The sequence below is a fragment of the Apostichopus japonicus genome, chromosome 3, assembly GCF_037975245.1.
Source record: "Apostichopus japonicus isolate 1M-3 chromosome 3, ASM3797524v1, whole genome shotgun sequence".
In the NCBI taxonomy this organism is placed as follows: domain Eukaryota; kingdom Metazoa; phylum Echinodermata; class Holothuroidea; order Aspidochirotida; family Stichopodidae; genus Apostichopus; species Apostichopus japonicus.
This window is the reverse complement of record NC_092563.1, coordinates 6574700-6602236: the sequence shown is the minus strand read 5'-3', so window position 1 is coordinate 6602236 and position 27537 is coordinate 6574700. Positions and strand designations below refer to the sequence as shown.

Genomic DNA, 27537 nt, shown 5'->3' with positions numbered 1-27537 from the left:
GATTTTGGATGCTGGTACCTAACAAAAGGAATAATGTGTTTCCCCAAGTCCAATTCTGGCCTGTTATTAATATGCAAAGAAGAGCAAGGTTTACTTGTTTGATTATCTCATTCATACCAAGGAGCCTAATGCCAATTAGAATTCTTATGATTCAATTTAATGTGCCCCTGTGTACGTTGTGTTGAGTTAATACAGAACGGGGAACTGGAAGTGGTATACATTATGGGTTCTGAGTGAATTGAATATGAGGGCCAAAGAGAGTCATTAGCCAGCGAGACCAGAGAGAGCTTAACGCTTTGTACACCTTAAATGAGCAATTTTCTTGGTAGGGTGCTGACTAACTACTGCCCTGCATATTTGATTATTGCAAAATTGTAGGTCTATTTCAAGGGTAGGTTTGAAATTTTTTCACAGGTTGGATTTAGCCCTTGGGCTACCTAGTAAGACACCCCTATATGTTTTGGTAGGATTCTTGAACTGTCAACTTGTCTGGTCATTTTTCAATTGATGCGAGTTTGAAATAATCCCATGATATAAAGTCACAAAATTGTAGGTTATTACAAAGATTTAGTGCAAGCATTTGCATTCCTAAAGTAGACTCAAAATCTTTTTAAGTAGGTCTTTTAAAAAAAAAAAAACTACATGCTTAATGCTAATTATAAGGTTAATTTTTTTGACCAAGAAATAGACGACTCAAAATTCTCTACCGTTTCATTTTATTACACTGTTTGAGACATACCTGACTTTACTATGACAACAAAACCCCCACATTATGACTAGCAAGATCTTTGATCATTGACCGAAAAGCATATCCAACCATCATCTTTATCCCCTATCTTCCCCTCCCCCCTCCCACTCCTAAGAAAGTCTTGTTCCATTTGGGAGATACCCTGATTCTCATAGGGGTGGGGGCTGTCATTTTTTCACATTGAATGTGTTTAATGGCTCCACTAGTTAACTTTATCCCTTATCTTAGTTTCACTCTGTTATTCTTCTTTGTTATATAGAAATATGTTTACTGACATCAAATTCCAGTGGTAGGTGATGTCCGAAACTATAATTTTAGCAATGCAAATACCACACTTAATAACAGTAAGAAAATGAATAAAGTAAAATAATACATTTGCAACCAGTAGTGGATCAGTGATATATTCAGACTTACTCAAAGTATTCAGTTGGGCATATAAAGAAACACTTTAAAATACCATACTTCCCAACAGAAAGTCGACTAATTCGATTTGTGGGAGGTTTTCAGTGCAACCATCCCTATCACATTGAGTACTGATAATGGCGGCTATAATTCTCATCGAAAATTATATTCTTTTCATGATCATAATGCACAGAAATCAGAGTTGCAAAGGTTACCAAACAGTGATTGCTTCAGAACAAAAGTAAAACTTATCGACGGGAAAACAATTTGATGGCGAGTCAAAAATGCTACACACTTGTACTCTCGGAGCAAAAATGGGGGGAAACATGTTGGCTTTAGTCCACACTATAGAGGATTAAGAGTATACATGTTTTGGGAAATTCCACATGCCCATGACCCTCTTCTCCTCCCCCACCCACCCCCTCCCCACCACCCACTCTCAGGGCACCACAAACTGTTGATTGTATCATGCTTTGCTGTATATCCTTTATAACCTGATGGACCCTCATACACTAACTTACTGAATATTCGTCCAACTCCTCGAAGCTTTAGAAGCCAATGTTTTTCCATTTCATTTTTGATGTCTATCCTTACATCTCACGAAGGTGAAACATGATATATACATTCTGTATGATCAAGTTTCACTTCAGGACAACATCAAATAAGATGTCGCCAGCGCGTTAGATCCATGGCCTTCATCCAAGTAAGTGAAAACTTCAAAGTTGATGTAATTGCACAGAATGTTCATCGTCCTACAAAAAAAATGTCTACTGCACTAAACTCAATAAACTATAAATATTTTGATAATTGTGCCGCATACATCAAAGCCAGCAGAACTGCAGTCCTCTATCTATAGGCAATGTTTTGACTTCACGTGACCCTCTCGGGGTTAAGGGGGGCCAGTAAACTCAAAGCTGATAGGTAGCCGAGGCTCCTGTGGCAGCGTTGTATATGAAGGTGTTGTTGAAAGGAACAAACTGGTTTGTGACGACCTTGATGACCTCTTGAGCAGCACAGCCTCCGAGAAAGGCAGCCACAGAGTGGAGTTCGGCCGCTCCGTACCGACACCTGAAATATCGTTAGAAAAAAAGAATGCAGATGCGTAAGTTAAATATGAAAGTAAACCTTGACTGGCAAACTAAACAAACAAAATACTGGTTCATTTTACAATTGGATTGCATAGAAGTCTGTGAGGCCTTACATTTATTTGTATAAGCTTTTACTTTTGAATAAACTTTACAGAGTAATAAGCGAAACAGAAGAGCGTTCTGGAATGATACATCCCATTACGAATTAATCTTGACTTCCATGTTCTATTGGACTGGATGAGAAGTAGGAGCCTACTTTTGAATAAGATCTTACATTTCTTGGACCAGCTCTTCTTTGATGGTTGTGTGCAATCCCCAGTCGTGGATAATGTTAGAGACGCAACTCTACAACAGAGAAAAACAAAACAGAAAACAAGAAGAAAGTTTATTTAACTATAGTTTGGATATGTTATAGACTATCAATATCAACTACAAGCAGCTAAGTTCACCTTTAAACAAACGAGCTAATTAATCATAATGGCTTGTTTTCCAAATACAGCACATAACCAACTTTATCAAACCAGCAAGGCAATGGATTTTTCTGATAAAAATATGTCAAAACATTGAATTTGAAAAAGATATATTTTGTTTTTGAGTAGCATTATCCTTTGAAGTGTAATACCGTACATTGTATGTTATAACAATGCTCCCAGCCTCTTTACCCCCTGAAGTCTCCATCTCCCCAAGTCCGTCTAAACTATCTATTTAAAGGCATTGAAGACTCGCCCCAAACCGTGTGCCGCCCTCTGAAAAAAGTTAACTTTCCATTGCTTGCAAGTGAAGTTTTTGCTTGTCGCTACAAAATGCAGGCAGCACAGTAATGAAACGTGATACCTTGTTATCTTTTATCTGGACCTGAGATGTCCATCGCTGCTATGTACACTGTTTTGTGGGTAATGACGGTAGCTGTATGTATCGACTGTACACTAATGTCCAATTACCGACGGTAGCAAGCTGTGTGTATATTTTCTGGGATCGATGGTGGTGTCTAAAACTTCTGTTACACCTCATTCAAAACTAGGTCAGATTACCGATATGAGACGTTTCTTTGAGCGCGAGTCTTCACTCCCTTTAATCTGTGCCCGCTCTTTTATATTTTGTCTGCCTCTGAAGATCCTACTAGGATCAGAACGTCAATTCCTTTATTTTTTACACACTTACCTCAACAAGCTTTTTGGGGAAGATAAGCAGAGTGTTAACAGGTTTTTTTTGTCTATTTTCTTTCTGAATTTTTTTCGTTTCAGTACACAGACATCAAAGCATGAAAGTTGGAATGAAACCGAGTGTTTGAACTCACTGTTAGCTTATGTACGTCGGCCTCTCTTTCGTTGTCATACTCTCCAGGGAAACGGTTGTACTGACTGTGAAACTTATCTACTGCCCTCAGTAATACATAAATTGCCATTTCACTATCGGGATTCTCAAGGTTCATACCTGTATGAGAAATTAAAGATTTGATGGGATTAAATAAATATCAAATCTCTGGTTTAAGATTAAAAATCAAATATTAAATCATTATTAATGGACTTTCAAAAGAGAGTGTTATAGTTTCATTTTTAATTTGTACATGAAGGTTTTAGGCGAGGGAGGGTATCATTGAGGAACCTAGTGCAAAATCCTTGCAATTTGGATCAACAACACGGGCAAAGAGCATGTGTGCAAGACAAATTTTGGCCAAAGTAAGTTTAGTGGATGGAGTACAACTGTCGCAACTTGGTATACATTTGAAATAACCTTTAAGGAAATGCACTTCGTATTAAAAATTGGTGTCCATTTTCATTGCCTGTTGCTTTCCCTTTCTCTCCCCAAAACATACTTCTACAGTTTTCAAGCTAAGCAACATCAACACACACTATTAAAGAAGTTGGTTGTTTTTGTTACCATATTATACTTCCCACTAGAGTCACTGCGGTTATTATTGCAATGATCCATATTTACCTCTTTTACTCTGTTCCTTTCATTCAAAACAGATGTGCAGTTAGCTAGCAATTAACCCTAATTCTTTACACACAGAATAATAATCATTATCAATTCATAATAATACATAATTTTTATATAGCGCCAAACAAACTATGAAATAATTCTTGTAGCGCTTCACATAATGATAATAACAATAATAAACATATATGTTTTGGTGAAAAGATACGTTTTGAGAGCTGATTTGAAACCGTTCACAGTATTGCACAGTTTTACATGTTCTAGAAGTGAGTTCCACAGGCACGGTGCACTGGATGCTAACGTTCTCAAGCCTTAAGTCCGGGTTTTTACTCTAGGGATGAGTAACATCAGCAATGAATTAGAGCGAAGTACCCATTTGAACAACATCAGAAGTAGTTTGTAGTTGATTCGTTCACGTATCGGGAGCCAGTGGAGTTCGTTCATGGTAGGGGTAAAGTGAATAGGCTAGGTACATCTGCTATGGGATTCCTGGTAGTTCTAAACATAAAATTGTTGGTTCTTTTGCAAAAGTAATTGATACTTTCAATCTGTTAAACATCTATTCAGAAAGAACTGACAAAAAATGTTTTCCATTGAAACATATCTGAAGGTAGGAGATATTTTGCTGTCATTTAAGAATCCATTTATCCTGACAAGGTTAACTTACCAATGTCAGAGACTTTAGCTTTATCGTTATTGTGTTCGTCTGCTAACGAGCGGCACCGAAGGATCTGTAAGAAACTTGCGTTTTTGCAAAACATTCTTATGTCTGTTTCAGATATGCTGTCTGTTGGCTGTGGGAGATAAACAGAGATATACATTGACTTGATATTATATTCATTTCTAATAAAATTTCTTTGTTTAAAGTTTTTTAATTTCCAAAATGTTGAGCATTTTGCACTAAACATTATCTCAATATAGGTTTTATATGATATCCCTTAAAGTAATATTTCTTACTACCTACAGGACCCGCAACAAGCACACATCAGGGACAGTAAGCTCTATTTAATATCCAGAAAAGTTGCGAAAAATTCCAGAACGCTGAGTGGGAATTTCCTAAAATGCTTCCCGATATATTCAGACTTCAAAAATAAATTCAACGTTATTGATGCGTATCATTTTTTGCATTGACTGGGCACTCCAAGCTGTGTCAATTCTTCATGAAAGTTATCTAATAGAAACTTGGGATTAAGGGGCAGGTTTTAATAGTGTGGTGGTGTATATGTCAAGAGACGACTTGTCACAAAATAGATTTACCTTTCCGAGAGACGTTAATAACTGCTGGACATATCCAGAGACTGTTGCAGAATCTTGTCTAGCTTGGTCTAAGTACCTGAATGCATGGAACAGAAAAAACATCAAGCTTAGTTTAAAGGCATTGAAGACTCGCCCCAAACCGTGTGGGGCCATTTGAAAAAGTTAACTTGCTGTTGCTTGCAAGTGATGTTTTGTTTGTGTCGCTACAAAATGCAGACAGTAATGAAACGTGATACATTGTTATCTTTAGCTGGACCTGAGATGTCCATCGCTGTATCGTTTGTATACTGTGCTGTGGGTTTTGACCGCAGCTGAATGTACTGACTGTACACTAGTGTCTAATTACCGACGGTAGCAAGCTGTGTGTGTATATAATTTCTGGGATCGATGGTGGTGTTTAACACTTCTGTTACACCTCATTCGAAACTAGGTCAAATTACTGGCATAAGACGTTTCTTTTTGCGCAAGTCTTCACACCCTTTAAGCAAAACAAACTGACACAGGATTACCCTTTTCCTCTCCAAACTAAATCTGATACAAAAGTGAAATGCATCTTTAGAATGGAAAATATATATTTAAAGAATATAAATGCATTCTCACTTTTGTAAAATACTTGAGGACAAACGAAGACTTCAAACAGGGGGTCTGATAACATATTGTTTGGGGTCCCAACTAGACACCTTTGGCTATGATCTCTAGCTTAGGCTCTCCCAAACTGTGTGGCCAAGCTTGCCTTTCATGAGCTGAAATTTATACTAAACTACGGCTGCATGATGATATTTATAGCATTATATAATAGCAGCTCAGAAGAACAATGGTCAGCCAGGCATTGTCCATTGCCTCTGAACTAATTCTTGACACCCAAATGGTTTTTAATTTACACTCAAACTTTGGACAGCAGATTGTTTGAACTCTGTTGATAAGCTGTTTGGGCATTTAGAATGAGTCAAACTTTGACAAAATATGAACCTCATGGTGATCATGTGATGACCAATTGATGGCTTATGGCAGAGATGTTTTTGAATTAATAACAGGGTCAGTTTAGATATATGGTAAAGGCAAATTTATCTTACACATTTTGTAGAAGTATATATCTCTTTGAATCTGCTGTCATGTCTGGTATGCTGCCCCTCAGAGGTAAAGTACCGGCGCCCTCATTCTCAGTAAACAACTTCATCGCGTGGGCCAAGATCCAAAAATTGTGGCTCTAAGAATGAAAATATGAATAATTGATTGCCTATCTGCAGAATTAGATAAATTAATGCATGTGTGAACGAATGACGGACGGACGGACGGACGGACGGACGGACAAACTCGGCAGTTTTTCGTGAATGAATGAATTTTAAATAATAGTACAAACCACCCACGCTGATTTGTTAGGTTGTCTCTTTGTATGGATTTGTTTATCTCTTTCTTCACTTCCTCTTTATATCCTTTCTCTGTTTTTCCTTATCTATTTACTCTCTCTGTACTTATGTGTTTTTTGCAATTTTCTATTTTTTGTTAAGGGTCCAGACTCGAAAAGTTTCGACTTACTTCTGGTTCCTCCACTTCCATTATAGCATACTTTGAACTTTGTTTATTGTTAATTGTTATTTCATCGTAATTAGAGTTAACTAGTCATTGGCGCTGTTACTGTATATATATATATATATATATATATATATATATGGAAAGTGGAAAATAACCTTGAAACTTGAATGAATAAATGAATGGATGAACGAACTAAGGAACAAAGGAACGAACAAACGAACAATCAATCACTAATGCCAAACCTGTGATGTCAGGTTGGAGCAACATGGATCGTTAAATATTTCTTGCACTGTCGAAGGAATACGTGAAGGCACGAGGGCGGCGTTTGTAGCGGTTACTGCTTCGTCAAAGTTCTCTTCCAATAATGGAACTCCCTCTTCGTTCGTCAAGACTCCACTCCGTAACGTATCTTTGAACAGGTTCTTTTCTTTGTAGTTCTTAGGAAGTTGGTCTGAATGCTGAAAAGAAGACCAAGAAAAATACATACAAGGCTGCATCAAATTTTCATACCAAACTCATTCACCATTAAAAGAGAGATAAGAACCTCTCCAACTTTATTCAACGAAAGTCAGGAGAGAAATGATGACATTAGGCATAAACGTCAGAAGTTAGAAAATGATATAATGAAACGTAGTATGTAAGTTGTACGATGCAACATTTTGTCTGTAGTTGAAATAAACTTGCTAATTGGGAGCAGGCAATTGATTCAGCACAAGCAGATTGGTTTAATTGGCTAAATGTGTATACAATAATGTTAATATGTATATAATTCATGGCTTAATAAAAGCAACTAGTCAACAACAAATGCAGAAGTTAAAAATTACCAAACAGCTTCCATTGCCTGGCTCCCATTAAAGAAATCAAACTTGGGAATGGTTGGGGGGGGGGGGCGGATGCTGATGGTTCAACATGTCATGACAAATGAACAAATTTTCTTACAAAAGGTGGCTTATCTTTTGATCAATACTCAAATTTGAATGAAACAATTTCAGCTAGACTACCTTTTTAGCAACAATATGCCATAACACAGATGATAATTTTGTCCTAAGGGTCAACTGTAAGGTAAGTTTTATTAATATCTTTGGGTATTTCCTATCATTTGATACGTAATTGTCTAACTTTTTTTCTATCGAGAGAGAGATCGAGACAAAACTGGCTGATCTTATAACGTACCTCATCCTTCCACTTGCACAGGAATTTGTAAAGCAGAATCAGGTATGGTGTGTGCATGTGTTCCTGTTGGCAGAAAAATAAAGAAAATAAAAAAAAAATGGGAGAAAAACATAACAACAGGTCAAAGGTCAGGTCTCTCTGAGGACGACAAACTTCACCTTACAACAGCTTCAGTAATTTCATCCGGTGATGAAGAAAACAAATGGGAAACCTGTGAACCAGGAATTATAAATGGTAGAACTTGAAATGGTTTTCAATGATTGCATCTATTCACAAGAACATCTAAAGCTAAACTGTTAGTCAATCAGTAACCCAACTTTTAAGCATGTCCATATATGCCAGGACCAACCTCAACAAAATGTCTTCCAACATGCATGCAACAAAATTTGAAAAAGTTTCCATTCCAGCTCAAGGTTCAGCATTCAGATGGTGTCTCAGATATAGATAAGAAGAATGAAAAAATAGTTTCTATAAAATATATTGCTTTCCATTCAACTTGAACTTAATTGAAAAACATTGTTGCAGTAGTAAAACTTTCTTTCCCATTTTTTTTGAGGTGGTGAGTTGGCAACCTTCTTTTTTTTTGGGGGGGGGGGTGCAACTACCAGATACTCACCATGTTAGTTTAACCACTAAACACGGTTAGTACCTTTTCATTAACTCACTGGTGTAATTAAATTTTCTCTTCTTTGCTACAATACTCAGAACACTAAACATGCTATGTGTTTCCTTGTGACACGAATCATACATTGTACTTTCCGAAGCAGAAAGACCTCGTGTCCATGACCCTCAAATCTTTCAGTGAATACTTTAGGTCTCATCTAGCGATAATGCAAAAACAAATTTGTCCCCAGAGGTCATACCGTACCTGCTTCGTCATCTTGTCTAAATCAAATTTGTCTGCAATCTCCACAAGACCGGGGAAAGGTCTGTCGAGTCTGAGGTCTTCAAATGCATTGTCTGGATGGGACTCAACCACTACAAAACAAAGGGGGACGATAGATCAATATAAATAACAAAGGACTTAAAGCGTCATGGAAATTGTAAGAAATGATTTACAAAGATACTACAAATAGACTACCCACTGAGGTATTTTTCATTTAATGACTGGTTCACTTGGCAAATAATACTTTGGTTGATACTTATATCTCTCTTGAAGAAAAAAAAGGCAATATTTTGATAAGGTTTTCACAATGTAGATGAGTGGAATACTTATTCATAAATGTGTCTACATTATATTGCTTCACACCAACCAATCAAAATATCTTTGGTAGTAAGGTCATACAAGTACAAACAGAGGTGCCAGTTTCTGTTGATTTGGGCTCCAATTATTCATAACTGACCTCTATGTTCTTGAATGACTAGTCTCATGTATCCCAGCATGCCGTAGCTTCGACAAACCAAGAGTGGGACATTGTGCTCCCAGAGTAGTTTATCTAGATCAAGAAGAGTTCTATGAATAAACACAGAAAACAAAGAAACACAGTCATATCACAGGCAAAAATTAATCTTAAACATAATTTATCTTTATTATAAACATCCCTCAATTGCTCTGCCTTTGGCCCTGCCCCCCCCCTCCTCCCCATGCACAAATCTCCTTCTTATTCAACTTGCATCAAGAGGATTAAGCCATAATTGCACCTGATATCAACTGATGAGCAAGTTTCCTTAATCATTTACTTACACTGTTTTCCCAAACACTTACCTTGCAAACAGGATGCAACAAAAAGTACATTGAACAACATAAGAGCTTCTGGCTATGAAGTCTGGTACAGTGGGATATAGGCTTCACACATTCAACCATTTCTTAAAGTAACATACAATCGCTCGGTGCAAAATGAGGGTTGATGGGATAAAGCTTACTGATGCTCCATGCGCACACCCTCTCTAAACACCCCAATACACACATTAACAGGAACATTCATCAAACAGAATACAGCTCTTTTAGTTCTATGTTGGAGTCTTCATTCATAAATATTCCAATATACTTACATGTATCAGAGTACATGTATCACATTTCGGTTCAGCTTATTTTCTACAAACAAAGGCTCTATTCCATAAGTGGTCAAGATTTATAAAGGAAGGGTGTCACCTACCTCTCGAGTAATTCTGTGGCTATTACCATGCTAAAGGACTTGAAGAGTTGCGGATTGGTCTCCAAAATCTGATCAGCCGTCTGAAAGACAATGAGACCACTTATCTGTTTAAGACTTGCATCAAGTTGATTGTGCCACCATTGGTGTCATCAAGCCTATGTGGAATCACTGCTGTAAACATGGTTTCTCCTCTTTGGCAACCCTCCCCCTCCCCCTCCTCGCTAGTGCTGTTGCTCTGCCCACTGAGACCGGTCAGCTTCCCGAAAATTTTCTGGATCGAATATCTAAAACATGCTGAACTTTGAACTTAGGATAGTTTTGAAACAGGTGTGAGAGCATTGCTGCAAAGTGACTGTGTGTAACAGACCTAGACCATAACATCTTGGTTTGGGTGTTATAAAAACTAGTTATCTGGCATCCTCCCCCCCCCCCCTTCTCCGACCACCCCCACTTTACTCAGCAGGCTGGTAAGTATCAACACTTCACCTCCAGATTTTACCCTTTTCCACCCAACTCGCTTCAATCAACCTTCAGAAATCTACAAGGTATATTTGGTGTGCTCCATCAGTTGAAAGAGGTGAAAGGAAAAAAGTATTTGAAATTGAAAATTTTTAGTGTGAATGAATCTCAATGATGTCATAGAGCCTACCTCTTCAATATAGTCACCCTTAACATCACTGTTCATTTCTGTAAGTAGTTCCATAGCAGCCTGGCCCCTGGAACAACCAATACTACTCCTCTCCAGGAAGAAACTGCATTTACAAAGAAAAAAAAGAAGCATAATATAATTGTTTCTGTTACAATGTGATCTCAATGTTGTGTCATGTACGGCGTTCAGTACAGTTCAATAAAGATGGCGACCATGATATAACTTTGTGTCCTGTTCATTTGTAAGCTTGTTATTTATTTTCCCCCATCATGACAGAACCTGCCGATCCTCCGCCGAGAACAGTTTCCCAATAACACAAAAACAATCAATGTTGGCTTTGCAACCATAATCACTATACTTATTATAAACATGACTAATTTTAATTTATTTATTTTTTCATTAGAAGTCTGCATACACCAGTAACAATAGGTATAGGAATGTTAACTTAGTGAATAAAGACTCCAAGAATATTTCAATTTGCCACAAAAGAATGTGGAACACTTGAAAGTCCTTGATGTTGCTTACTTGTTACCAACATCTTCTCCAGTGACTCTCTTCCCATCAACTATGGTGAAAGCACCTACTCCTGGCAGGCACAGGTTCTTCAAAATTTCTGTACCAAGAGCACCTGCATTGATTAGGCAAATTTTGGCTCCCTCTAAAGCAGCTTGTCCATGATCCCCCCAGAGCCTGAAAAACAAGATAAGAAAGAGCTGGATAATTAATAACTGACCTAACGTTGTTAAAGTCACAGAGATCTTGAATTAGAACCAGTAGCAAGTTAGGCCCCTGGATGAAACTGACTCCCTGACCAGATTTTTAATATTCACAATTTCTGTGCTACTTTGAGTCTCCATTTAGCAAGAAGAAAAGTATGCAATATATTATAAATAGGTAACAATTTAGAGCTTGCCTAGACAGGTTTGATGAATGCACCCTAATTACAGTAGTTACAGCACTGATTAATTAACATTCTCACAAATTTTGATTACCACCTTCAACTATCAACCCGAACGGAATGCAACATTGCCGTTTTTCCTTAAGGTCATACGACGCATATCATGTGCAGCTAGTATGTCTAACTAGTGTAACTAGTAGTACAGTAGTACTAGTAGGCGTCACTAGGTCGACCCTTTCATAGATGTCTCGCAGAACGGGTATCATCTTATAACGGGATGCGCATAGCATCGACTAAGTTAGGGTTCTAACTTAAATCTACATCCATAACGAATACAGTACGGTGTTCATGTTTTTTGAGGATGATTATACCTTAATTGACGATCGTATTTCTTTTCTTTGTCAACAACTGGACTCCCGCGATGTGAAGACATCGTAAAGAGGAAAATAATCACGGCCAAAGTAGCCTGTAACAACTTGACAAAAGATAGCAGGGGAAAAGTTTGCAGGGTGCATATTAATATGATGAATCAAAGAGATGTGATCTGTCTACATAATGATAATGTGATGAAAGAGGAACCAATATAAGCATACGGTTTCTATTCTGGACCCCCCCCCCCCCCTCCCACACCCACCCCCAAAAAACACGATTGTGGAACAAGCTAAACCTAAATACATGCCAATTCTGACTTCCTTGACATACATAAAATTAATTTACATTGATATAGATATATATCACCACTAATCATTGCACAAATACATTCAAACTCGTAAACATTTGTATATACACATGCATCAAACGTATCTTGTATCTATCAAATCCTGACTATCATCCTTGAAATAAAATACTGTTGGAGTGTTGGTTCCATACGTCAACTTACGTCAAACTTGGACCACCTTTAGCCGTAGCAATAGTTCAATGCATGAGCGGCGATGACGGGGGGGGGGGGGCGGGGGGACATGTCCCCCCATATTTTAGGTGGGGGATAGTATCTAATATTCCCCACCCCCAATATTTGGTGGCATAGTTTTTTTTTGTGGCTAAAAATAGAAAATAATGCGTGAGATTATTTATCCAAATCATATTTGGCGGTGGCTAAAACTTCATCCAACACATGCTGCGTGAGGTAAATGACACTTTGTGTTCGTTTCTTTGACCTGTGACCGTATAGCAAGTTGTTACTCATTATTATTATATATGGCAGTGCAGCCATGACGTAAAATAAAAAAAAACATGTTTCGAAACCAAGTGAAGAACAGAAACAAACCCCTTTTCCCAAGTTCACAAACCAGAAATACCAAATCCACAGAAGACTCCGCACATTCACCACTGCTGCGATTTTTGAATAGGTCAAGAGAATGTGGCTCGTGGTCGAATTTTGTTCCTGGAACCTAAGGATTGTGTGGCGGCGGACACTCTAACCGCTGAACCAAGCCTTTGCCTCTAATTTAAAGACGATCGTAAGCAGGCTCTAGAATTTTGCGAATTTAGCCAATTTTAGCGAAAGATAATAACACTTAACCGGAAGCCGAGGTCACGTTAAGCTGGCGGAACGTGATTATTTACGCACAGCGGGTGTTACCCGAATTCAATTCACCTCTGGAGAATGATTGAAAGATCCGATCCTGATCGACCACATCCCACGTGAAAGATTGCGAGACTTTACCCGAGCTCAATTCTGAGCGCAGGGCAGACTCGGGTAACAGTGAGCCTCGCAAGAACGCAATGAAAAAGCATAGTTCAAAATCTCGCCTATCACTCTAACATTGTTTGATATTGATGGAATGTCTATTGAAAAAACTACATTTGGGTATATGTAAACATATAATTTACTAAAGTTGTAAGATTACCGCTTGGACGATAATCAAGTTTATTTGAAATCGACATGATCTTTATAAGTCAGAAGTTGTTTGAGGAAGGTGTGACATATTGCATCACTAAATACATTTCTTAAAGTCTTGCCTATTACGGGAACTTTCGCATCGTTTGATATCGATGACATATATACTAGTCCTCAGTGCGTCCTGGAAATAACTGCCCACTTTCATGGTTATAATCAGGCTGGTGTGGAGAGGATGGTGGTGGGGTTGGGGGTGGTGTTGCGGCGGATGCGTATAGCCTCTCTCAATTCGAACGGCGGTACACATTTCCTTGCAAGGTAGAGAAGGGTCGCAGGGAACAACAGTTACTGCGTCAAACTTTAGGAATAAAGCACCAAGTTAAGACAACCTTGACATTTACAAAGAGACCCCCCCCCCCCAGGATGAATACAATAACGTCCGAATCTGCCACTCCTTTAGTGAACGCACCAGCCCATATAGAAATTCCTGTTTACGGACCATTTCACGGATATAAATATTGCGAACCGAGTTGTTGCATGGTAAGTGAAAATAAAATGTGTTAGATTCACAAGCTATCGATAGAGATATTGCTTAAACGTTTGATACATTATTACCTAAAAGTTCTCCAATCATATGTTGTTATTAATGTATGTAATGTTTTGTGACAGTAAATTTATTCATTGATCTTCTTCTTTTTTATACATTATATATTATAATACGACATGCTGGTTTCATTTCTTGCACTACTAATTAACGTGTAACGACACCTGTATTTGTGTACAAAAATAATATCTAGTATAAAAGGAACAGTACTTTATTAGTGCATAATTTGTAACAAAATCACAGAAATTCGCAAGAAAATTAGATAAGAAAGATCACGAAAATTGCAAAAGGTGTTGTCGCGCCCGATATGGGACTTGAACCCATGACCCTCAGATTAAAAGTCTGATGCTCTACCGACTGAGCTAACCGGGCTTGCTCGGCAAAAGGGCAGCCTTTATAAAATATATACTAATAATATAGTAAAGATCTCGGGGGAAAAAAATTATATTTTGTGTTTAATTTATATTAATGCTTTCTTGGGACAAACAATCTTCTCTTTCGTTCGTTTGTCGAAGATTATATTTCGCAGGATAATTGCGTACAATAAGACCAACACGTGTAAGATTCCTCACGTAGGGATGATACCGCCAAATATCGAATGTCATCGATCAATCTGTGTTAGTCTGTACACGTGAACGGTTTCAGTTGTTTTCCGCATACGTTACTTTCCGCTGATTACTTTCCGCTGAAAAAATTCTGCGGAAAACACCTTTTTTTCACCTTCCTGTATACTATATTTTTCGCATATTTTAGGATACCAAATTCAGGCAGGATGATTAAAATAACATGAGCAAGTATCAAAGAACGTCGATAAAGGATGGTTAGACTGAGTTCATGTCAGAAAAGTTAAGCTGCTTATAATACAGAGGAGGCTTGGGGGTGTGTAATTAGGGATTATTAAAGAAGTATGTGGTGGTCGGCCGATAAAAGGGCAAAGGGACACCCGCGTTATGAAGGATTGACTATCTAATAAAGTATTAAAACTGCGGTCCACGTAATGATAGTTTAAAAAAAAAGTTGTAAAAGGCGGTATCTTTGATTTTCGCTGGAAATGGCTGTATAAGTAAGGGCTGTTTTAATAGTCGAACACGCATTTTGCACCACCTTTCTTACGAGTTACATCTAAAATCATGGCCGATTTATCCTGTTACAGTTACCAATCTTCTCCACCTTCCTAAATCATTCCATGTGCCTAATCAATTCAGCAAGTTATTCTGTCCCTTCAAAAAAAAACGTTACTTTCCGCTGAAAAAAAACGTTGTTTTCCGCTGACAAATTTGTTTGCGGAAAACACCGTTTTGTTTCAGCGGAAAGTAACGTGTGCGGAAAACAACGGTACCCCACGTGAACTACACAGTATAGTATTACTCAATCAATATGAGATACAACAACCTAACATTAGCGAAACGCAGCGCAGGAGACACATATCCACATGTTTTGTTACAGTGCAGTGATAGTGTTACGCTCAGTTATACCGATATTGTTTTAGCTGAATTCCTGCGAAAACAATACTTAAAATGTATCTCATGTACTTCTTAGATGACGAAGGCAATCGGGTTTATACCTTGAAAGTAAGTTACTTGGTCATTTTACATTCAATATGTCTCACGATATTTTTTCAATTGTGTTTTTTAGCCACATGTATTTCGCAAAGTTAGACATAGCCTAGCATGTAGGCTACGCCTGTTACTGTAGCGTTAGTTGTAATTTTGTAAATCAGGCTTAGAGTTAGACTCTACACAGTGATACATAGTGATTGATAGTGATAACTGATATGCCATACACAACAGCTGCGTGGCGATTGCTTGCTACGGCTAGATCTCACTTAGTTTCATGTTTATTAGACTTAGGCCTAGTGTAGTTGTATCAGCATAAATAGTTTTAAACCTGTATCACTGTTGTGTCAGGCCTACTTTGGGCGTACGCTAGTACAAAAAGGATATTGAATACTGACCTAAGTTGGGTGGTAGGCCTACTGTCTGATACAGTGATACATTACTGATACTGATAGTAGAGATCTTGACAAACAGTGCTTAGTTTTTGTAAGCCCAATATAAAAATTTATTTGCAATATGCAAAACGGGGATATTGGTATACAAGTGTACTGTAAAGATGCATAGCAATTTGTACACAGGACTCGGAGTCAGAGCCTAGTTGTTTTAGTACTTATTTCATAATTAAGAGACAAAGTTTGTAGCCTTCAAAACTGTGTTCATCTACATCAATACTCTGCAATAGACTGGTGTCCATCTCGCAAAGGATGATTAGTGACATCACAAAGTCATGTGTTACACATTTTTTTTCTTGAATAAGGATCAGCCTTTCTTAATTCTTTTCTCCCATCCTTTCTACAAATGCTGGTCATCTTGCATGTTATTGTTGGGAGGACCTCAAAAATTAGGACACCACCCCTTACCAGGCTAGTTACTTCATTGTAGTACTATAACTTTTAATTCTCAGTTCCCAGTAAGCTTAACTTAGCAAAACAAGTTCGGAGTATGCTATTGAAATGATTGTTTTTCCTTATACAAAAGAAAACATGATGGCAAAAGTATGCTAAGAATCTGCTTAGCATGTACCCAGGCTTGCTGGATAATCCTCTGTGTAAACATTTCAAAATGGTTTTAGTAGAAAAACTAATTTTACTTTAAAGTGCAGTACTACTTACAACTTAAAATACTGGTAGGCCTATTCCTCAATTACAACAGTGAGAAGAAATGTATTCCTATCACTGCATCTAATCATAGTCACTGTAAGTCACACCAGTTACAAAAGTTAAACCATCTTTATCTTCTCAATCTTTTTTGTATTCTCTACAGAAACTTGATCTTAATGGTCGACCAACGCAGAGTGCTCATCCAGGTAAGAGTCGTGAGCATTCTTTCTTAATGGTAGCATTGAAAGTCTTTTTTAGAAACAGGCAAAATGGCATGACCATGAATTTTTATGAGATGGTGTAATCCCATTTTCTTATTTTAGTCTTTCATGTTTTAGGGTACATACTCGCAGTAGATACTGTAGGTGGTTACTGGTAGAATTTATCTTGATGAAGGAAACTTACAAAGTTAACAAATACAAATGTTGGCAGTATTCTGATATTTCTAAATATGAAAACTTGGGAAACATAGTCCATGCAAAAACAATCTCTTTTGCCCCTGCTTCCTTCCAGTGAGATGTAAAGTTAACAATAAGTTACTATAGATAAGTTGTTCTGGAGTCATTGTAAATTCAGTTAAAATTTGCCGGATTGACCTCTTCCACCCATTTCAATTCTCTTTGTTCTTATAGCACGGTTCTCACCTGATGACAAGTATTCCAAGCAACGTGTCAGGATCAAGAAACGGTTTGGACTACTTCCCACTCAGAGTCCTGCTCCTGTATATTGAGAACTGTTCCTTCTCAGATGGCCAGCTACGAGACATTAAACTTGTCACACATGTAAAGGAAAGCAGAGAAATGAGGTGCGATATGCATTATGTAACCGCAAGCGAAACCTGATAAATGTTATTAAAATGTATTTCGAGATTGACATCCGTCGATGATCCTGTTGGAACAAAGTGATAATGTGGCAGTCTAATTGAAGAGTTTTCACCAAGTTGAAGAGGAAGACAAGCAATTGGAAGTGCAAAATTATCATATAATTGAAAAAGTTACGGTTGATTTATTCTGGGAAATAGTAATTTTATCACGCTTATATATTTCCTTGACCGGTCATATCATATTGCTGATATCTCTTCACCATGTTATAATCTGTCAAAGAAATGGGTTACACAATATTTTTTTCAAATTTTTATTGTTCAAGGAATAACATGTCCAGTTTCACTTAAAAAAAACCTGTGATAACAAATTTTTAAAATATCTCATGAAAGCGTTTTTACTTTCACAATTTCAGACCAGTTTTGATCAAGTATGAGAGTACACTAGTAGCATGGACACTTCCAAGTTCGGACACCTAAGCCTTAAAACACCCTAAAACTATATCTTCTGTTATAAATCACCTGAAAATATACTTGATATGGTGGGAGAAGTGTGTTATATTACGATACACGGCCAAACTTTCTTTCCTGCAAACTGTTTTCACGTTGTATTCCAAGAAGATTCTTCGTGATTGTGGAACTGGTATTTCTTTGCTAGAGTATTGCGAAGTTCGGACACCCGGCCCACAGTGTGGCGCTGGTGATAAAATTGGTTGCGCAGTTGCTCTTGCAGTAATTATAACAGACTTCATAGGTCTCCGTCATTTTATTGACAAATATGTAAGTACTTACTTGCACACGGGTCATTTTGGAGAGAAAGTATCTGTAGCTTCGTAGTATTTCATGAAATTGGCTGTTGCTATAGATTATCATGGTGAAATTGTGTATTTCTTAGGGGTGTCTGAACTTCGCAGTGTTCCGAACTTCGCAATACTGACTATACAGTATGACATTTTGGTTAGGATGCTTTTGTCTTGTTATCATTAGATGTATTACAGTTCGATGTGACAAAGTATAGCCCTAGCAACAGTGTAGCACGATAAGGGTATGTAGAGATGCCATATGCACAATGTGCGGTTGTGCTTGACCAAATAGTATTGCAGATGTATGTATTGTAAGGATGTCATAGTAGTAGTAGTAGTAAGTTGAGTCGCGTCTATCGGACATGCTCAGTGATTAACCTCCGTCACGTATCACGATCTTGCGCAAGGTTTATTGCTTCCTCGAAATTGTTAATGTTAACATCCTTAAATTGCGACTTTATTTTTCCAAGCAAGGTAGTCACGGGCCTTCCTACTGGTTTAGCAGTATGTCTCAATGCTTCTCTTAAAGCAACCTTTTCTGGGGCGTCCTCCTGGAGTCTTGCTACATGACCGAAAAATCTCAATCTTCTATGTGCGACTATGGATTACAAAGGTGTTTGGTTGGTTTCATTGTAGAGCTCATCGTTTTATAACCAATTGTTATTGGTCCATCTAATGTTGTAGTTTACTACGAAGTAGTTTCCTTTGAAAAGTGTCAATTTTGCGATCAAGATCCTTCGTTGTGCCCCACAGTTTGCAATTTTACAAAAAAATACTCTTAAATAAAGCTTTGAAAATCCTAAGCTTAATGTAGGGATGTCATAATTCTGTGTAAATATCATGGATGTCTCAAAGAATTTATCTCATTTTTTCCTCATTTAACTACTGCAGGATTCTGCTGATTTATTTAAAGTCAGCGAAGAGCAATGTTTTGAGTTGATTCTGGTACACTTTTCAATTCTGTTTCATACTACACTACCGCAATAGTGTGTGGGTAACCAGTGAAGAAAATTCATAACATTTTCCAATATCCTTATATGTTAAATGCTATTTTGAGATGATGAAATATACAGGATGGAATCCAATTCATTAATTACTCACACATTGATATTCATTTAGTGAAAAAACTGAATTGCTGTTGAGAGTGATTGATGCACACTCATGTAGAGTATCATTGTTGTCATGCAGCTTAGATCTACATATAGAGTGTTTGTGTTGTATATCATAACTTTCCATGGTCATGAATAATTTGAACAATCAATTCCCTAGACTGGAAAAGACATGGAAAAGTGTGAAGATGTCATGGAAAATTGGAATTTCTCAAATTAATTTCACACAAGTCTTTTCCAAATCTTATGTTTGATGAAAAGTAATGGAATTTATTCATTTTACCTTGTCGTATTGTCACTTATTTTCATGTGCTGTGGTTGGGGGAGGGTTATTGGGTTTCTGCAGAAAGATATCATACCATTTTATACAAGTGCCTTGTAAATGTATTTTGCCCTTAAAAAGAGAAGCTTTCTTGAACCCACCATGAGCTCTTAGACTTCAACAGAAAAGTGTAAATATACTCAATGAAAATCAAATGGAATGTTTTTTGTTTTTCGCTGTATTGGTTTTTAGTTTAAAAGAAAGTCAGGGAAGTTTATTAACCACCTATCGTAAATGACCCTGCTGTCACCTGTCGTGAAAAATCAAAACAAGAACATCAGTAAAAGATCATGCTCCCTCATTTTCCATTTAATATCTGGTTAAAATGTTTGACAAATACAAGATTTTGTTAGTGATTTACTTGAGTAAATTGCAATATAAACTTTGATTGGTAATTTAAATAAAATGATCTGTCAAATGAGACACTGTTAGTTTTGTTCCCATCCAAGGTGACCACATATTCTTGTCTTACAGGCAACCCGACTCAGGTTTACCATGTGGTGTAGGAGTTACCACACCAATGATAATAATACACAAGTGATAATACACCAATGTATGTATGTATTGTATGTATTTTAGATCCTCCTGCAAGCAGGAACTTGTGAAGAAGCCATCATTGGCTTATGAAAGCCACAAGCTGACCGAAGTCAGTCTCTTAGATTCATATTTAACATCTATGATTATGAATTGTCAAATGTCAACAACTCTGTAACTGGACGACATACATTAATCTTGGAGTGACTCAAATCGGGCACGAACCGGGGCTGATTGTAATTTAAAAAAATATGATCTGTCAAATGAGACGATAAAAAGTGCCTCCCTTTCCCCCACCTCCCTCCCCTGCCCCACCCCAACCTTGCTTGATGTCAGTTCAAACAGAACTTTTGAGTTCAGACAAGATAGCACTACAAGAGTTTAAATTATCATGACTACCTAATTTAGCATAACTTATTTCCACATATTCAGTTACTAGCAGGGGTCACCTTGCATGTGAGTTTCCTTTACACAGTTGTCAGTAGCAGACAATATATGTTATGAAATTGAATTTTATAGATAATCAAATATTAGTCATTCTCTTTAAAACCTTCAAGCATTTCCTAATTAACAGCACTGTTGTTCTTGATAGAGAACTTTTTTGCTACAGCTAAAATGATTCCTTAGTGTTTAAAACAAAAACTTTCTGAGGGGGGGAGGGGGGGCAGCCCACTGAGATGATTACTCATAAAGGTTAACAGTAAAAAAAATGTAAAAATCAACAGAAGAAAAATTCACTTTCATTAGACATAGCTTTATTTTCTTGAATCATAAAGGTATCTTTAGTATTGATAAAGTAATTAGTACTGCAAAATAAACAATTAGTTCTGAAATATTAGTTTCTTTGTATAATCACACATTCCTTCTTTATACTATAAACCTCTTTATAATTTTCCATATAGCTACTTTGATATTATTTATTGCGTATATAATTACATATAGGTGAATACACTATCCTTTAATCCTTAAAGCAGTTGGTTGTGGTTTTGATATAATATTCATTTAATTCACTAAATTTGCTTAACATTTGCCACACTATCATGGTATCAGCTGCTGATTATGCAAGGTTAGGAAGACAAATTAACGCACCCAATAAAATATTAAAATTAAATTAAGCAGAATTACATTTTGTGCACAAACAGAAGAATACTTATTGCTTAGAGCTATTGCCATATCACACACCATTTTCAGCTGCTGATTAATATGCAAGGTGAGGAAGACAAAAAAAAACCCACTATGTCATAACCACTCTTGAAACTCAGACCAAGCTTTAAGCTAAAAAAGGAATACTCAATTGTTTTGAACACTTGGCTAGCTCTACACTTCCAGTGTTGGTGATGCAAGGATAAGGCAGGAAAATTACCTTACAATCTAGAAATGAGCAATTATGTCTGATTTTTCAAACACAAAAAGAAAGATTAAGTGGAGAACTGAAAGATAGACACAAACCCACCACTAATTCTCCTACTCCTCTTCCTCCTGATTATCATCATCAATTTAAAGACTGCTAAATTTTTTCCTCTCTTGAGCGCTGTCTGTTTCAATAAGTTTAGATCGATTTGAAAGCAGCTCCTTAGTTTTCCCAGGAAACCGAAATGGCCCCAAAAACACTAGAAAGTTGAAGATGGTCGTCGATGGGTAAAGTTCCTTAAAGCACTTTACAGTTTACACCCATGCTCCATTTCTACCACTGAAAACATTTCATGTTTGTAAATATAATTAAGGTTATCAGATCTTCTAGTATATAAAATTAAGACAACCTTCATGGCTGGAAATTTGAGATGAAAAATTTATCAATGTTTGTATTGCATGCATGGAAAGACCAGATGGGAACGTAACTTTATCTTCAGCAGCACATTCATAAATAATAACATGAATAAATCACATATAACATTTGGATCACTTAAGGTAAGGTAACGACAAGAGAAAGAGAATTGGTTGTTCACATAGTTTAAAAAAACCAAAAAAAAATATGACACACTGACCCATCAACATAAAATCCTTATAACTTTCTAGGAAATATCCAGCTGGGTTTTGCACTGTGAAAAGTGGAAATCCCGGGGCAGTGGTAATACAGTTTTATAAAAACTTGAAGAAAAAGGTAAAGAAAAACTACATGGAACTTGAGAGCTTCAATGTTTTATCAAGAACCTTAATCTGATGAACTGAATATCAGAAAAGACTAGTACTGAGTTAACATGTATGTTTTTTATTGTTAGTGACTATTTAAATCTTTACCTTAAAACCGTTATGTAGATGTTACACCTGTGGGGGAAATATTCCTTGCTATTAAGGGGAGATGGATGGATGGTATTAAGACTGCTTTTAGTATCCCACCGAACTTACCACTACTGTACTCTGATCAAAAGTGGCTGGCTCTTACCACTAAATCTGGGAGAAACTTTCATCAACCCTGACAATTAATGCAGTAAATTTACTTTCACTATTGCACAAGATGGGTGTGGTATGCTTAATTCAAATATTGAGATATCACACTTTAAACTGGGTGGGTGTACATTTACAAGATTGGGAGGGGGTGGAGGCAGGTAGATTTACATACAACTAGTTGACTGATAGAGGTGACTTCTGCTCTGAGCCCCCCCCCCCCCACATACACACACACAAATTCTATCTAACTTTCTGTATTACTTATCTGTTTTGCTTTTGCTCCAGGCATGTACCCATCCACATGGGGGTGTCTTGTACTCTTGGTTTTTTTCTTCTTCCTGGGTTTGGGTTTTCCTCATTAGTTAGTATGCTTTACTAGGTGTAATAAAAATAAGTGAACATAATCAAGCAAAATTAGAATTATTGCCCATTACCTATAGTGAAGTTACTCTTTTACGCCCTTTTCATCAAATCAGATGCATGTCTACCCTATTGGTCATAATTAAAAGCTCGAAAGCCTTTCTTCAATCTTCCTTCAGTCTTTCTTCACTTTCAGTTCCACCATTCTCTGCTCTTATCCTGCCTCCTCTACGTTGGCGTTGGAACCTCTGGATGGTGCCGAAAGACGACTGGACAATGGGTATGGTAGCCATAGGTGCTACCCAGTAGACCAAGAGATGGTCCAGCAGGGGATGGTTGACACAGTTAAAGGTCAGAGCAGATGCCAGGGCTGGATTAAACATCATTCCAGTCCATTCTAGTCCTAGGATGAAAGATTAAAAATTAAAAATAGTGACATTTCGAAATATTTATCAGGGAGAGAAATGTACGCAGCAGAAGCGAGGGGGAGCGCTCAGAACAAGGATGACAATAGTCTTTGGTTGATGATATCGACTTTACCACTCGAATCACCAGAAAAGAAGTTATGCACCTTTACTTTCCTTTCCCATCACACTGACTGATTTGAAAATATAATATCCAGAAGAATTACTTGGGGTGTGAATCCATACTTCAAATAATAATATGATTAGTAATTACTGATAATATTAATGACAGAATTAACATTTCTGGGTGCTCTTGTCCATGACACAGCTATACCAAGGCAGGGACAGCAGTTACTCTACATCCTTCACTTCTCAAGTTAAAATCTAACAGTGATAACAGATCAAAAGATGTATGTACAGGCCCTAGCTAATTCACACTTACCGATTAAAATAATACCAACTTGAACTGATGCATCGCAAACAGCATTTCTGATCCTTCCTTTTGGTTGCAAAGTAACCATGATGAGAAAATAAAGGAAAGTAGCCAGAGATTCTGCAAAGCACCCTTCGAGGATAGAAACTTTCAATGCCGACTGGCAGTGGAGTGCGACCAGAGAAGACCGTTTAGCTCGATGCTTGGCCAACGGAGAAAACCGCCACAGAAATCTCACAAAAGGGAAGGCGAGTTGGCCGCCGATAATCTGAAGTAAAATCTTGAGGATGCCGGTGAGCCTGGTACAATTACGGACCAACATGGAGTGCCATACTGCGCAGGCATTAGCTGTCGAGTCTCCGTCAAATGTGAGAGTCAGGGAGATGAAAAATACCCAGAGATAGAGGCCGTACCAATAGAAGCCATATTCTTCGAGGATCGTATCGCCTTCCACCATGCCAGTCACCAACTGGAAGGTAGAAATGACCTCAGCAACATACTGATAAATATTGATATCATCTTTCAAAAGTCTCCGTAAGAGAGAACGTACGTAGCGGCAAAGGGTCGTGGTGAAGAAGACAAGCAGAAAGGTGCCCAGCACAGGAGGAATATCCATGCTTCATTTCTTGCTGGAATGCCTAAATCAAATATAAGTCTGGAAGAGAAAAATATAGATCATTATAGCCTCTGCAATTCACTAAGGTGGGAAATATTTAATCTACAGTATAAGTTCAACAAAGGTGAAGTCAAATGTATTTTGGGAAGGATAGGAAGGATGTGAAGGCTCAATAGAGATGTTTTGCATAACAGTGTAGTCTGTAGCTGTTCAGAGAAGTGTATGCTAACAAGTATTCACATAACATGTTGTTGGTAATTAAGCCAAGAACTTCAATGCACTAATTATAGTATGTGATGTGAATTCCAAACCCATGTGCTCCATCAAGAGTGAATTGCATTGTGTACTTTGAAATTTTACCTGTTAGGCAGTTGTCCAGGGGTTTCAATCTGGAGGGGAAGGGGCCGGAACAAATCTTGAAGGTCAGTGGGACATTTTACATTGGTTTGAGAATAGAAACCTATATATCTGCATCTCAAAACTTCCCATTGAAATTCCAAATTGCATTCTGTACCAAATGCCAATTGAATGTTTTTCAATCAAACAGCACATACAGTAGAGTAATATTTATTTGTTTAAAGGGTGTGAAGACTCGCACACAAAGAAACGTCTCATGCCGGTAATCTGACCTAGTTTCGAATGAGGTGTAACAGAAGTGTTAGATACCACCATCGATCCCAGAAAATACACACTCAGCCTGCTACCGTCGGTAACCAGACACTAGTGTACAGTCAATACATACAGCTGCGGTCTATACCCACAGCACAGCGTACATAGCAGCAATGGACATCTGAGGTCTAGATAAAAGATAACAAGGTATCACGTTTCATTACTGTCTGCATTTTGTAGCGACAAGAAGAAAACTTCACTTGCAAGCAACGAAAAGTTAACTTTTTCAGAGTGCGGCACGCGGTTTGGGGCGAGTCTTCAATGCCTTTAATAACAAATCCCTTTTTTCCATTTTTTCTTTATCATTTGCATGTGTAGCCTAGGCCTATGTCCATTGAATTTGAATTGAATTTCGTGGAACTAGTAGTACTACGAATTACGTACTACTAACATCAGCTTTTCTTACAACTTAGCAAAGTATCTTAACGCTGTTAAACATTTAAGAGATGTACAAAATAACAACCAGTAGCCTACGCAGAATATGTTATAGTACATATGCATTTATCTGAAACAACAACAGACTTTCTGAACGCCGTGAATGGGAGTTACCTGACCAGTATATGATGATCACAGGCTTGTGAACAAATGTCAGACGAGGCTTTCAACTAAATTACGCCCCCCCCCCCCCCCCATAGTAACGGAAGCTTAAAATAGCCATCAACATAAGAAAACTTTGCCCCAATAAGTCAACATTTTCAGTAAATTGTTAGGATAGCAATATAATATCTTATCAAAAGTCAGAAAAATATTTTTAGATTGCTCAGTTGCTTTAACTGAGCAATTGAACATTTTTCTGCAAAATGTTGAATTGACAACTAATCATATCTCGTCTATTCAACATTTTTCTGCAAAATATTAAGTTGTTCTCCGCATTCCAACTGACCAATTGAGCAACTTTCTGCAAATGTTTAATTTACAACTAATCATATCTCGTCTATTCAACACTTTTCTGCAAAATATTAAATTGTTCTCCTTATTCCAAGTGACCAATTGAGCAATTTTCTGCAAAATGTTTAATTAACAACTAATCATATCTCGTCTATTCAACACTTTTCTGGAAAATATTTAATTGTTCTCCTCATTCCAACTGACCAATTGAGCAATTTTTTGCAAAATGTTGAATTGACAACTTATCGTATCTCGATATTTCAACATTTTTCTGCAAAATATTAAATTGTTCTCCTCATTCCAACTGACCAATTGAGCAACTTTCTGCAAAATGTTTAATTGACAACTTATCGTATGTCAACAATTCAACATTTTTCTGCAAAATACGGAAGCTTAAAAGTGCCATCAACATAAGAAAAAACTTTGCTCCATAAGTTGACGAAAAATGGCGCTTTAAGTCAAATAGAAAAGGGGTACCCCTTTATTTGTATGTGAACTACCATCCTCCGTTTGGAACTGTCAAGACAGAACAATCTGTCGAACAACGAGAAGAAAGAAGACTTAAAGAGAGACCCCAAAGAGATCATTTACAACATGATCGTCGGAGACTGAACAAGGGTGAGAAAAAATGGAAAGATAAAGACCCAACATCGTCGGTTGAGTGAAAAATGCGACAAGACAGCCAAATGATGGCGATCAAGTTTTTTAAAATTTTCCAAAAAATGAAATTCATTTAATACATCGTGCATTTGGCGAAAGCTAATATTGGTCCTGGTACCCCCGTACGTTAATGCTTTATCAGAATTTATTTGAAAAGGTCAGTAAATTGTTTTTAAAAGGCCTAATGTAACTTGTGAACATACACCGGAGAATACCGCAAAAAATGACTGTTTTTAAGAAAGCCTTATGAATCTTGTGAACATACACCGGAGGTATACCGGGGGAAAAAAAAGATTTGTTTGGTTTTGTTTTGTTCAAAGCCTAATACAACATAACTTGTGAACATACACTAGGTATACCCAGGGGAAAAAATGTGTTTGTTTTTTTAATTTCAAGAAAATTATTGAACACGTACAATGTGCATTTGGCGAAAGCATATGTTGGTCCTTGTACGCACGTACTATGTATACAGCTGTATAGAAATCTCTCTGTCCCGTCAAGCTATATATGTCCCACTTTAAACAAACAAAAAGACAACAAAAAAAAAAGAAGAAGAGCATACCCCAGCTGGTTCAACAATCAACCGCTCACACCACAGAAACATGAAAGTACATATTAAGTTTACAAAATATATTGAAAATTTGTTGAC

At 37.3% G+C, this 27537-nt stretch overlaps 3 protein-coding genes and 1 non-coding gene across 7 annotated transcripts; 1 reads left to right on the top strand and 3 right to left on the bottom strand.

Moving 5' to 3' along the window:
• Positions 1–699: 699 nt before the first annotated feature.
• On the bottom strand, positions 700–12314 carry LOC139961557 (NEDD8-activating enzyme E1 regulatory subunit-like). The gene is made up of 14 exons (XM_071960831.1): positions 12154–12314; positions 11410–11574; positions 10885–10987; positions 10236–10315; positions 9483–9592; positions 9008–9117; positions 8140–8202; positions 7209–7424; positions 6507–6640; positions 5434–5509; positions 4844–4970; positions 3536–3672; positions 2513–2583; positions 700–2218 (listed from the first exon to the last, which is right to left on the bottom strand). The coding sequence occupies exons 1-14, from the start codon at positions 12213–12215 to the stop codon at positions 2059–2061; spliced, it is 1614 nt and encodes a 537-aa protein (XP_071816932.1). The 5' UTR covers positions 12216–12314; the 3' UTR covers positions 700–2058.
• A 2211-nt stretch (positions 12315–14525) lies between these two features.
• Trnak-uuu (transfer RNA lysine (anticodon UUU)) lies at positions 14526–14598 on the bottom strand. Its single transcript has one exon. It is a non-coding gene; the product is annotated as a tRNA-Lys (tRNA).
• Positions 14599–15610: 1012 nt separating this feature from the next.
• Positions 15611–17655, top strand: LOC139961539 (H/ACA ribonucleoprotein complex subunit 3-like). The gene is made up of 3 exons (XM_071960799.1): positions 15611–15797; positions 17046–17088; positions 17515–17655. Exons 1-3 carry the CDS (start codon positions 15744–15746, stop codon positions 17610–17612), a joined length of 195 nt encoding a protein of 64 aa, XP_071816900.1. The 5' UTR covers positions 15611–15743; the 3' UTR covers positions 17613–17655.
• Positions 17656–17749: 94 nt separating this feature from the next.
• Positions 17750–25967, bottom strand: LOC139961527 (aquaporin-12-like). Of its 4 annotated transcripts, XM_071960765.1 has the most exons (4): positions 25890–25948; positions 25301–25468; positions 24065–24710; positions 17750–23621 (listed from the first exon to the last, which is right to left on the bottom strand). In XM_071960765.1, the coding sequence occupies exons 3-4, from the start codon at positions 24669–24671 to the stop codon at positions 23383–23385; spliced, it is 846 nt and encodes a 281-aa protein (XP_071816866.1). In that variant the 5' UTR covers positions 24672–24710; positions 25301–25468; positions 25890–25948; the 3' UTR covers positions 17750–23382. The 4 variants fall into 4 exon arrangements, with proteins under 4 accessions (XP_071816866.1, XP_071816858.1, XP_071816876.1 ...); XM_071960757.1 differs by lacking the exon at positions 25301–25468 and having other exon boundaries at positions 25890–25967; XM_071960775.1 differs by lacking the exon at positions 25301–25468 and having other exon boundaries at positions 25804–25940.
• Positions 25968–27537: the final 1570 nt, after the last annotated feature.